The 11824-nt window shown below is 36.4% G+C and overlaps 2 protein-coding genes across 2 annotated transcripts; one reads left to right on the forward strand and one right to left on the reverse strand.

The window, feature by feature from the left end:
- The first annotated feature begins 668 nt into the window (after positions 1-668).
- LOC133864358 (uncharacterized) lies at positions 669-4935 on the forward strand. Its single transcript, XM_062300658.1, has 6 exons — positions 669-1033; positions 1923-2494; positions 3051-3243; positions 3384-3448; positions 3574-3784; positions 4590-4935. The coding sequence occupies exons 1-6, from the start codon at positions 881-883 to the stop codon at positions 4848-4850; spliced, it is 1455 nt and encodes a 484-aa protein (XP_062156642.1). The 5' UTR covers positions 669-880; the 3' UTR covers positions 4851-4935.
- A 3474-nt stretch (positions 4936-8409) lies between these two features.
- LOC133863947 (actin-depolymerizing factor) lies at positions 8410-9807 on the reverse strand. Its single transcript, XM_062300112.1, has 3 exons — positions 9589-9807; positions 9218-9483; positions 8410-8720 (listed from the first exon to the last, which is right to left on the reverse strand). Exons 1-3 carry the CDS (start codon positions 9589-9591, stop codon positions 8570-8572), a joined length of 420 nt encoding a protein of 139 aa, XP_062156096.1. The 5' UTR covers positions 9592-9807; the 3' UTR covers positions 8410-8569.
- Positions 9808-11824: the final 2017 nt, after the last annotated feature.

Consider the following 11824-nt stretch of genomic DNA (forward strand, 5'->3'; position numbering starts at 1 on the left):
AAATGCTAATCAACAAAAATTATTTTTCAATTTGACTGAAAAAATCTCTTTAATTTTTGAAAAACGATTTACGGGTTTTTATTTTCTAAATTTGAATTTCTTATTTTGGCACGCACTTTTATGGGAATTAGCCACCACCAGCCATTGAAATTTGTTGGTAGCTCGAATCTATTGCCGAAGGTCCCTGAATTTTAAGATCCAGTCGCCAGAATTCCGCGGCACTAACCGGATTCCGATCAATGTCGCCGGAATCTAGCCAGTGTTGTCGAAATCCGATATGCCAAATCTTTACGAAACTGCCTAGAATTCGACTAGCCGTGCCAGAATCTCGTTACTGGTCATTTTTGCCATATCAAATCGCAATTTTTTTTTTTAAAAAAAAAAATGCAATTCTCAAACGGTTTATTTTTTGCGATTTAGTTTAAAAATCTCACTTTTTATCTACGAAATCGCAGTTCTAAACATACCCTAAATCGCAAACCCAAACGGATCCTAACAGCGAAAGTCGTGATTTAACAATTTTTTTTTTCAATTTTTTTTTTTGGAATATCAGGAAATTATTATTATTTTCGCTTGTTGTAGAAGAATGGGGGCGCGTTTTGTCACGTTTGGCAGGTCCATGCCCCTCGGTCCCCGTCAATTCCCTCGATCAGCCACCAATGCCATGGGCGAAAACCGAGAGTACACATTGCGCCTAATGTTCATCCAGGAGTAGGTCATCAAAGGTGGCCAAGCAAGTCAGGCCACGTCTTTCAGCAAAGGAGGCCTCCTCATTGAAACTATATTATATTATCAGATAATGTAGCCATTATTTGTTTCAATGAATGGCAAACGAACTTCTACGAGGAAGAAAGAGAAGAAGTTACCGTGAATAATATTTATGGGGAATTGGTTTGATTCAGTTCGTGGGCTTTGGTCACGAGGAGCTCGATGGTTCTCAGAGACTCCGGGGAAGAGATGGGCGTCCGCCGCCCTTATCGTCTTCTCCATCGTCCTCCTTACCAGCAGCTTCATCTATTGGACTCATGATGTTGTAAGTCTCTTTTTAAGTTATAATTAGCCGTTGATATCTCCATTTTTTTTCTCTTTTTTTTTGTTTCTTTTCGTATGTTGATATTTCCGTTGAGACCATATATATCCTTGGGGGGGAGTGGAAAGGTAGCTGATCGTCTTTCAATCGAGTTCATTTTGCCGAAAGCTTGCTTTTGGTTTACTACAACAGCACAGAACCCGTTTTCCATCTCAGGAGATCAATTCAAAAGCTTATTTTTGGCCTACTAGCTACATGCAGAACAGAACCCTCCTTCCATATCAGTAGATCAATTCGAAAGCTTGTTTTTTGGCCTACTACAGCAGAACAGAACCCATTTTCCATATCAGGAGAATTCGAAAGCTGTTTTTCGCCTACAACAACAGAACAGAACCCATTTTCCGTATCAGAAGATCAATTCAAAAGCTTGTTTTTTGCCTACTACAGCAGAACAGAACCCTTTTTCCATGATCAGGAGATCAATTCAAAAGCTTGTTTTTTCTGCCTAGTACTACAGCAGAACAGAACCCTTTTTCCATGATCAGGAGATCAATTCAAAAGCTTGTTTTTTCTGCCTAGTACTACAGCAGAACAGAACCCTTTTTCCATGATCAGGAGATCAATTCAAAAGCTTGTTTTTTCTGCCTAGTACTACAGCAGAACAGAAGTCTTTTTCCATGTCAGGAGAATTCACATATACGTACAAGTTCACATCTATATTAGTTTTAGATCGATTGAAATATGTATATTATCATGTTTTTTGAGTATGTGTATTCCTTCAATTAGAAAGAATCTTTCACACCTTAATATATTGCTTTAGTGGCTTAATTTCATGAGTAATTAAGTGGCTGCTTCTTGGATTCAATATATAAAAATTCCGATTCTTTTTCAGCGTGCTATAACGGGTGCTTTCTTCTTTAAGACTTCCACCTCCACAAGCACTAGCAGTAGTCCTAAATCTAATACTAATAAGCCACCTGTCGAAGTTCACTACCCACTCAAGTGTATCAATGAAGCCTTAACACTAACATGCCCAACCAACTACCCGGCGACATTTGAGACTGGGTTATCATCAGCTGTGGCGTGCCCGGATTACTTCCGGTGGATCCGCAAAGATCTACGGCCGTGGAGGGATACGGGAATCACGAGGCGCATGGTGGAAGGAGGACAAAAATATGGGGATTTAAGGCTTGTGATTGTCAAGGGAAAGGCTTACGTTAAGATGTACAGGAAAGCATTTCAAACAAGGGACGTGTTTACAGTGTGGGGGATTTTGCAGCTTCTGAGGTTGTACCCTGGGAAGGTACCAGATCTTGAGCTGCTGTTTTCGTGTGGTGACCAGCCTCTGATTAAAAAACGCGACTACTATTGGCCGCATGCCACGTCTCCGCCGCCGGTGTTTCATTATTGTGGGGACGATGATTCGCTCGACATTCCCTTCCCTGATTGGTCCTTCTGGGGTTGGTAATAAAGCCTCTTTCATATTACTTTACAGTCTGGTAATTGAAAATAATTCTTTTACGCAAAAAGGTTGTTTTTTCTAAATTCATATTTATCTGTGCCTTTTTTTTTCTTTTTTTTCTTTTTTTTTTTTTGTCGTATTTAAGAGTAAGGCCAGGCTACCCTTTACGTTTATTTAGAGCAATTATACACGTAAGACATATGTCAATATCAATAGGATCCTCTCCATTTCAAGAGGAGCCGGCCTTTCGTTTTACAAGGGATCGGGTTTTCTCTATTTTGCTTGAAATCAAAAAGATTTGTTTTTTTTTTTTAATTTTTTTTTGTTCTTTTAATAATAATAATAATAATAATGTGAGCTTTTAAAATCATCATTAAACTTGTAATTGATAATTATTGAATTTTAATCAAATAATAATTTTAAAAGTCACATCATTATTAAATGGACATAATAAGAACATGAATATGACATCTAAAATTAATCGACTATTTATCACACCCATATTATATATATATAAATGATTGATACATAATTAATATAATTTTCTAATGTGGAAAGGGGTGAGATCAATATAAGGCCATGGGGAGTAATGTTGTGGGGCCTAAGGGAAGCCAACAAGAGAATAAAGTGGAAGGATAGAAAACCCTACGCATATTGGAAAGGGAACCCATCTACATCCGGAAGAAGAGGAGACCTTATGAAATGCAATGTCTCCGACAAAAAAGATTGGAATGCTCGCATATATGCGCAGGTAAATTTCTTCGATATTCGGTAATATTTTTTATTCACTACAATAATTGTGCAATGGTAATTATATTCTTTATTCAATTTGTAAATATTCTCTTGAGGGATTGTGTATTTAGTGTACGTATTTTCTTTCTTTGAATTTAGGATTGGCAAAAGGAAACCGAACAAGGATTCAAGCAATCACACCTAGAAGATCAATGCACCCACAGGTAAACATTAATTTATTTATTTTTATATAATTTCCTTTGAAATATGTGATAATACCTTGTATATATATATATATATATATATATATATTTTTTTTTTTTTTTATTGATGACATTTTCTATTTTAGATATAAAATTTTCATAGAAGGAGTAGCATGGTCAGTGAGTGATAAATACATTTTGGGCTGTGATTCCATGACCTTGCTAGTGAAGCCCAAGTATTTTGACTTCTACACAAGAAGCTTGGTACCAAAGAAGCATTACTGGCCCATCAGCCCAACAAATCTGTGCGAAGATATTAAGTCTGCCGTCGAATGGGGCAATAACAACACTGACAAGGTAAGCCTCTCTTTCTCTTCACCCCAGCTGGCCTCTAGCTTAATCATATAAACCCAATTGTTTTTTTTAATGCTGATAATTTTTTACACAACCTGCAAATTCAAGACAAAATTAGCGAGTTAGAGTTGATAGATATGACTTGTTTAATTAATGGGTTAAGTTAGGGTTAATTTTTATAGTTTCATACCCATTCTTTGAAACGGCCAAAACCCGACAAGCAACATTTAGGGCTGGCAATTTTTTAGACGATCTGCGAATTTCACACGAAATTAATGGATTATGGACCGTTTAATTAAATTGGTCGAGTTAAGGTTGAATTATATAGTTTTATATCTATGCTTCGACAAGACTTGAATCCGACACGCGACATTTAGGACTGACAATTTTTTACATAACCCAAAAAACTTGACACGAACCCTGTTAAAGTATTAATTAAATGAATAAATTCATTCATTCTTATTAGTTTAAGCTTTTGGGATAAGTATTAATTTAACATGGTATCAGAACAAAGGTCTTGAATTCGAACCTTGACTATCTCATTTACCTTACATTTTAGTTAAATATTCAATGTGTTGAGCTTAAGCTTTTTAAATAAGTGGTGATTTAACAAACCCAAGTACCCAACATGAAATTAGCGGATTAGGGTTGAAAGGTCTTGCTCGTTTAATTAAATGGATCGAATTATGATTGACTAATGTAATGTTATATTCATAATTCGACGAGACACAACCCACCCCAACACGAACATGAATTGCCACCCCTACTGCTTGTTACCAAAAATGTTCCAACTTTCTTTGTTAACCAGGCACAAGCTATTGGGGAAGCCGCAAGCAAATTCATTCAAGAGGATTTAAAGATGGAGTTTGTGTACGATTACAAATTTCACTTATTAAGAGAATACGCAAAGCTGATGAGATTTAAACCAACAATTCCTCAAGGAGCGGTCGAGATTTGTTCAGAGACAATGGCATGTCCTCAAAATGGTCCATGGAGGCAGTTCATGATGGAGTCCATGGTGATTTCCCCCAAGGATACACCCCCCTGTACAATGCCCTCCTCCACCTGATCATGTTGAAACCATTGTAAACAATAAAAAAGAGATAAAAAGAAGTCAATAATATTATTTTCAATGATTCAGAATACTCCACTCATATGACATCTATATCTTCTTCTTCTTCTTTTTTCTTTGTTAATGAGAAATAAGAAACAAGAAAAAGAAATTACTTACACAAATACTCTTATTTCTTGAAAGAAAACTACACTTACTCGTAAGCTACTCTTATTATTTGGGGATTACTCAGATTTTTTATTTAGAGAAAAATTATATTTAGCCTCTAAATTTTCATTTGATTTGGATTTAGTCATTAGATTTTCAATTTAAAAAATAAGGTCCTTAAGTTTTGCCCAAATTTCAAATTGATTACTCTATTACTTTACTGTCAAAGTTAAAGATTTATCATTTGTCATATATGTGTTTCATTTGATATTCTAGGGTTCATGTTAGCACCTAATACAATGTCAATGTCCATGTCAGCATCAAAATTAACGATTTTCCATCTAATTTACAAGTCTAGAATATTAGGATGACGAAAAAGAGAGTTTTATTTCTAGAGTTTTTTTTTTTTTTTTTTTTTTTTTTTAGGGAAAAGAGGAAATCTCATTAATCACTCCCAAGGGTAACAAAATTACAATCAAACTGAGACAAACCTCAGATTCCATCAAACTGAGACAAAGCTCAGAACAATACAGAGACTCACATAATAGGTACCTCGTTACAGTTACCCTAGAAACACATATCATACCAATAATTGCTACAAATAAGCCTAGCCAACAGAAATGTGCATTTGCGGTAACATAGAAACTACTACTTGCGCTATGGAGTCGGTCATACAATCTGTGCACAAAGCAATGACTAGGATAAATGGACACAGAGCAAAATGTTAAGTACAATCTGAAAAAACAAGAAAACACCCGAACAGAAGCATCCGTCGGAGGAGCTGCCATCGGCGACAGCGCATGTGGCACACGCTCCACCGTTGAGCCTCACCCTCCCAACTCCCATAACACCCCAGCACACCGGAAGCCACCAAAAACGGCAAAAGGGATGGAGCGTAGCTCTCACGCGTGGCCAAGAGAAAACACCCTGGCACGTGAGAACCACGCACCGGGCTCCGGCGATCATTTCGGCCGTTACGACGAGGCGGTTAGACCAGATGGCGGCGACGAGCAAGGCTGGAGGGCGATTGTTGACCTGAGAACAGCAGAACTTTGTAGAACTGGAAATAAAAGGGAGACAAACTAAAGCACACCAAATCCCTGCCGCTAACGACACGAGTGGCGGATGCATACCCCTAGGAGCTTCTTTGAAATGATTTCCTGTCATCCAACAAATAAGAACTGGAAAAACACTGCACAAACCTCCCTAGTCCAAGCAGACTAGGAGGACCAAAACAACCACCGCTGGATCTGAGACTGGGGGGACGAAAAACCACTGTCGGAACTAGTCCGGGGGAAACAAAACTCACCAGTCATAGAGATTGGGAACCTCTAACCTCCATTGAGATAACCCAAGGAAGACCAAAAAGACCCCTGAGTCCAAGAAAACCAAGGGTACAAAACCATGTCGGGGGGGAGAGAGGTTTCCCCTCGGCAACACTGACTTCGAAGGAGGAGGGGCTTTTTGTGGGAATGGGAGAAAAGGCAAAAAAAATTGTTGGTTCAAAAACAAGAGCAATGAATTTTGAATGCTCTCCTTGGACGACTTTTTATGTGTCAATGATATTAGGTGTTGATATTGACGCTGATGTGTTAATTAAGACACACATAAAATATGACGAACTATTAATTTTGAGGAAAAAAGTGACAAAGTGACCTATTTAAAATTTGTGTAAAATCTAAGAATCATATTCTTGAAATTAGAAACTCAAAAAATATATTCAAATAAAATAAAAATTTAAGGACTAAATATGATTTTTTTCCTTTAGTTGTGATTAGTTGTTATTAGACTGGAGTCTGGATACGTTTGTATTGTCATTTATCCACTGTTTAATGCGAAAGAGGCCAAACTTTCTGCTTTACAAATTAATTTATTGTAAGGACCAACAGAAACACATCTAATAATGTTAACTAAAGACCCGAAAAAAATATTTAGACTCCAAGTTGCAATTAATCCCAATTAACCCAACAATTATAAAATTAAGAACCACAAATAATGCCACCACAATGCAATATGCAGAAATTTAAATGAACACACAGTTTTAATGACGAAGCAAAACCAATGTAGAATCATTTTGGAAGTCGGTCAACTCCAAAGGCATTCACCATAGAAGAGTACTTAATGTTATAAATTGTTCTACTTACAAAACTGTTTTAATTCGAAAACACAATCGCATAACTCCGATGAACGATGCATTCACAATCTCGGTCAACCGGGCATCTAGACTAAAATTTTCAATGATTCTTCGACCGTAATTCGATCCCAACTCAATCATCAACCGAATGATTACAATATATAAGTTTTGACACTGAATTAGCCAACACTAGAAACTTAACAGTTTTCAGTTGACCATGAAAAATAACTTTTACGAGTCGTAAAATTGTTTACGTCTCTCCTCTGCGCAAAACCATTTTCTGCCGCTCTCATACACTCCCGAGCAAGCAATTGTGAGAGGACCCCCTACGGGGCCTACTTGTCCGAGCAGGTCTTGGACTGCTTGAAAACCTGCTTAGACAAGTAAGTCCTACAAAGGCCCATTCATAATTGCTGCCTAAATTGCAAAAAATATAGGTAGGCAATTGCATTTGATCTCAATTCCACCCCCCAATGTCTTCAATCTATTCTCAAACACTCTTTCTCACATCTCCTTGGATTATAAATACAGCTAAACGGTGAAAAATGTTTTTAGAACTATTTTCGGATCCCAACTTAAGTGAGTTAAAATGCAAGGCTGATTTATTATTATTATTATTATTATTTTGCTTTTTTGTAGTTTTAAATGAGAATAAGATGGCCAAGTTGGGTCGTAAATGTCATTTGAAATTATTTATTCCAACCAAATCAACAATATCTTTTTTGGGGGGTCTTTAGCCCTTAAATAACCCCTAGAAGTTTGGGCAAAGAGACCAAGTCCAAGGCATGCCTTGGCTTGTTCCCAAAAACACACGAACATGATCATAAGTGTTGTTGAGGAATGCTAGAGCATCTCCTTATATTCTCCTGGTGTTCTCCTGGAATGACATACATGTAATTTTTTAATCAAAAAAATTACATCTATGCCATCCAAAAGGACATAGATGTAATTTTTTAATTACATCTATGCCATTGCAGGAGAATAATAGGAGAACACCAGGAGATGTTCTAACATTTCTCAATGTTGTTACCTAAATTCCTATTACTAAATGTGCCCCAAGGTTTGACCTTCTTTTTGTTTGTAGGGGATCATTACTTGATATTAATATAGATTTCGAGACACCAAGTAACCCTACAATTTCATGTTTTTTTATGAAACAAATTAACCCTCAAAAATTAATTGATTTATGGAAAAGAAAACCAGAAAAAATGACAAGAAAAAATAGAAGTTCTGTTTATGAGCGCGCCCTTAATTGGGTATACAAGAATATTGGAATACAAGAAAATCCAACATGAGCCAAATTAAATTCAAGAATGTATTACACGAAATCCCATTAAACGTTAAGATTTAAATCCAAACAAAGATTAAGTAAACCAGGGAAAAAGAAAAGAAAAGAAACTGAAGATAAAGCGATTTGATTTGATTTGTATAGGATTTAGAGAGCTCGGCCTTTAATGATATCCAGGCTCATCTCGCTAGGATCCGTTGCTTGCAACTCCACCTGAACGCCGTCTAATTCTCGCCTGAATCTGTCCTTGGAGCTTGCATAAAGCATCTTGCTCCTTACCCTCGACGTGTCCGGTGACCTACTCCACAGCGTGATCAAAAATACACACCACCAATATTCAAACCCAAATAATTTAAATTATATACATTATATTATGTCTTCCAATTTGAAATTCACTAACAATTGTTTTTTTTTTTTTTTTAAAGGAAATGTTTTTTCTAAATTTATGTTATTTTTTTTATGAGTTTGACAATCCAAAATTAATATTTTACCTTTAAAGATCTTCATTTTATAGTTTTGTCTTTCCTGATCATCTCAAATTTTGGTTCCGTCCCTGATCTACCTACTTGGGCATATAGGTCTTATAAATAATTTCTCATATTCACTTTCCGATTACTAACAATTTGATCGATAAATTGCTAGAAATCCAAACTTTTATATATATATATATATAGAGAGAGAGAGAGAGAGAGAGAGAGAGAGGATCAAAGCTTTGATTTGTGTCTGGTGGCTGACGTAGGGTATATATGATTGATAGAGTTAAAAATTAATGTCATGCATGTGAAGAGTACTTACCATGCAATGAAGAAAATTTTGCTCTTCTGGACATTCTCGTCGGTGGTGAAATCAAAATCGAAGACGGCATAACGGCACTCGTTGGCAGGCATGGAGTCGGTGAAATCGTCGTAGGTTTCATCAGGACTCCCGACCTTCTCTACGATCACCTGTTGGATCTTCTCATCAATCTTAAACACGATGAACCGATGGTTCCTCTTTGCTTTTAGCTCCAAGAACTTGAGCTTGCATTCATCATGCACAGCCATTCCAGACGACGAATTTGCCTATACATTATTATATACATATATTAAATAGATTCACCAAAAACAATATTTGCAAATATGAACATGTACGTTCAGCTACAGATCGAGGATTAAGATCCAGCTTACCATGTTATCCTGACAACAAGGAGAAGCAGAGAAAAGAGAGATCGATCTGAAATGAAGAGAATAGAGAGGAGACCCCAAGAGATTTTTGTGGGAGAAACCAAGAGTTGTTATCTCTTTTAAGGCTTTTTCTTAATTGGGCTGATCAATTCAACAACAAACTTTCGTGCTGCCACGTTGTGTACATCTGGTTTTCCCCATTTTTGGTCAAGAAGCTCTGGAAATTTTTTGTTTTCATTTTTCATTTATTGCTGTTTTGACCATGTTTTCCCCCTTTTTAAGGTTTCCCATATTCTTCGCAATTCAGTTACACTTACAACTAGGAATGGCTGTTTCCGATTAATGATTATATTAATCATATTGGAACAAGTGGCTCATATTCTTTTGAGCATACAGAGTAATATGAAAGTATAAGTACAGTGGCTAGTTGACGAAGTATCGCAACAGTACGATACAGGGTACGTATTTTGAGGTTTTTCATATCCATCCGTACAATAGGGTTTTGTTATAAATATGTTATGCTGTAACCCTAAATTGTTATTGAATATAGCCGTACTCCTGTGGAAGTAGGCCCGCACATTGTCGTGTAAATCTGTATTTTAATTTTCTTTTGTTCTCTCTTTTCATTATATATTATTCATCATTATTGTACATAATAACGACATAAGAGAAACTATCATTATTTTGCATATTTACTTTTTAATAAAAAAAAAAAAAAAATTGTTTTGATTTGGGCCTGAAGCCAAGTGGTTACCAACGGATTAATGTAGCCTTATAATTAAACCCCATCTTTCGGGCCGGTCTTAACAAATTAAACTAATGGACAAAAATTTTCTCTAAATTGAGTTAAAAGAAATTCTTTCAATTATTTAAGTATTAATGCATGTGATAATCACATGTTCTAAGAACATTTGTGAAATAATTTTATTTAATTCAATTTAGAGAAAACTTTGTTCTACAGTAGTTAAAAGGTTTACTGTATATGAATTCATATGCAATCAATGCATGAAAAGGAGCTTTAGAGGTTTATAGCGACAATATATTGCAATATAAAATAGTGTAAAATGAGTCAGCTTCCATCCTAACCTGCCATACTTAATTGATTATATTAATAACATGATGCACTTGGAATGAATGATAAGATAATGTATATGGCCATTCGATCGCGTCATCTAGAGTTCAATGATAAAGATTGATCATGATTTTGTGTTTGTAATCAGCAATTAATTTTTGTTAATTACTGAGACCTTCTGATCCCAGCTTGATTGATTAAAACAAATGGATTAAACAAAGGCCATTGATCTGGTTTGGCTTTTGAGGAACAAGGTTGTTCATGATAAAATCTCTCTGGCAAATAGGCATTAATGTTGTACGTGATCACTTTAATGTTGGTGAAGCACAGGCAACCTTCGCTCATGCTCCGTTTGTTTCAGTGTAAAATGATTTCTATATTTTACGGTGTTTGGCATGAGAGAAAATAATGGTCAATGAAAATTATTTTTAATTTGACAGTAAAACCTTCTTTAATTTTTGGAAAATGATTCATTTTTCGAAATTAAACTCTTCGTCCTTACACGCACGTTTGATATCCGATTATCAGAATCCAGGCGGCACAGAAATTCGGCAACATCCGGCCTCCGAAATATTGCCGGCTCCAGAATTCAACGACATTTGGCCACCGTCGCCGGATGCCGGCGGACCAAATTCCGGCCGGAACTGGCGGGAATCTGGCCATGGTAAGAAATCGGCCAGATTTGGCCAAAATGACAGGGATTCAACCGGATCTGACCGAATCTGGAGGAGTCCAGCCGGAATCCGGCAACGGCGATCGGACGTCGTCGGATTTCGGAGACAGTTGCATTTTCACATTTTATAATTTTTTTGTGTGAACCAAACGCCGGAAAATATTTTCGAGAAATTTTTTTTTTTTTTTTTAAAATGATTTCATCGAAAATATTTTACAACGGAAACCATTTTACGTCGAAACAAACGAAGCATCAATCACAAAACTAAAGTTAGATAACATCATACTGGCCTGCAAGTGACTATCCGGAACTAGTGGTTATTCCTATTCAATTTAGGCTCCTCACCACAGATTGGAGGATTATATTTCGTCCTTGATCTCAGACATCCTTTGCTCGTTAGCTAAGCTTTATAGTTGATCGACCCTCGACAATCAAGGTTTATAGGAGCGCTAATTATCGCACTCACAATTTCGTACCTTGGGCCTAACTCCTAT

This window comes from Alnus glutinosa, chromosome 3, assembly GCF_958979055.1.
Source record: "Alnus glutinosa chromosome 3, dhAlnGlut1.1, whole genome shotgun sequence".
NCBI classification, from domain to species: domain Eukaryota; kingdom Viridiplantae; phylum Streptophyta; class Magnoliopsida; order Fagales; family Betulaceae; genus Alnus; species Alnus glutinosa.

Excerpts from the sequence above, each read along its gene's own strand:
- LOC133864358 (XM_062300658.1), top strand. The coding sequence starts at position 881 with ATGGGGAATTGGTTTGATTCAGTTCGTGGGCTTTGGTCACGAGGAGCT. Across the intron at positions 3,244-3,383 it reads ATGCTCGCATATATGCGCAG|GATTGGCAAAAGGAAACCGA; the intron begins GTAAATTTCTTC and ends CTTTGAATTTAG. Across the intron at positions 3,785-4,589 it reads GCAATAACAACACTGACAAG|GCACAAGCTATTGGGGAAGC; the intron begins GTAAGCCTCTCT and ends TTTGTTAACCAG.
- LOC133863947 (XM_062300112.1), bottom strand. Across the intron at positions 8,721-9,217 it reads AAAATTTTCTTCATTGCATG|GTCACCGGACACGTCGAGGG; the intron begins GTAAGTACTCTT and ends GCTGTGGAGTAG.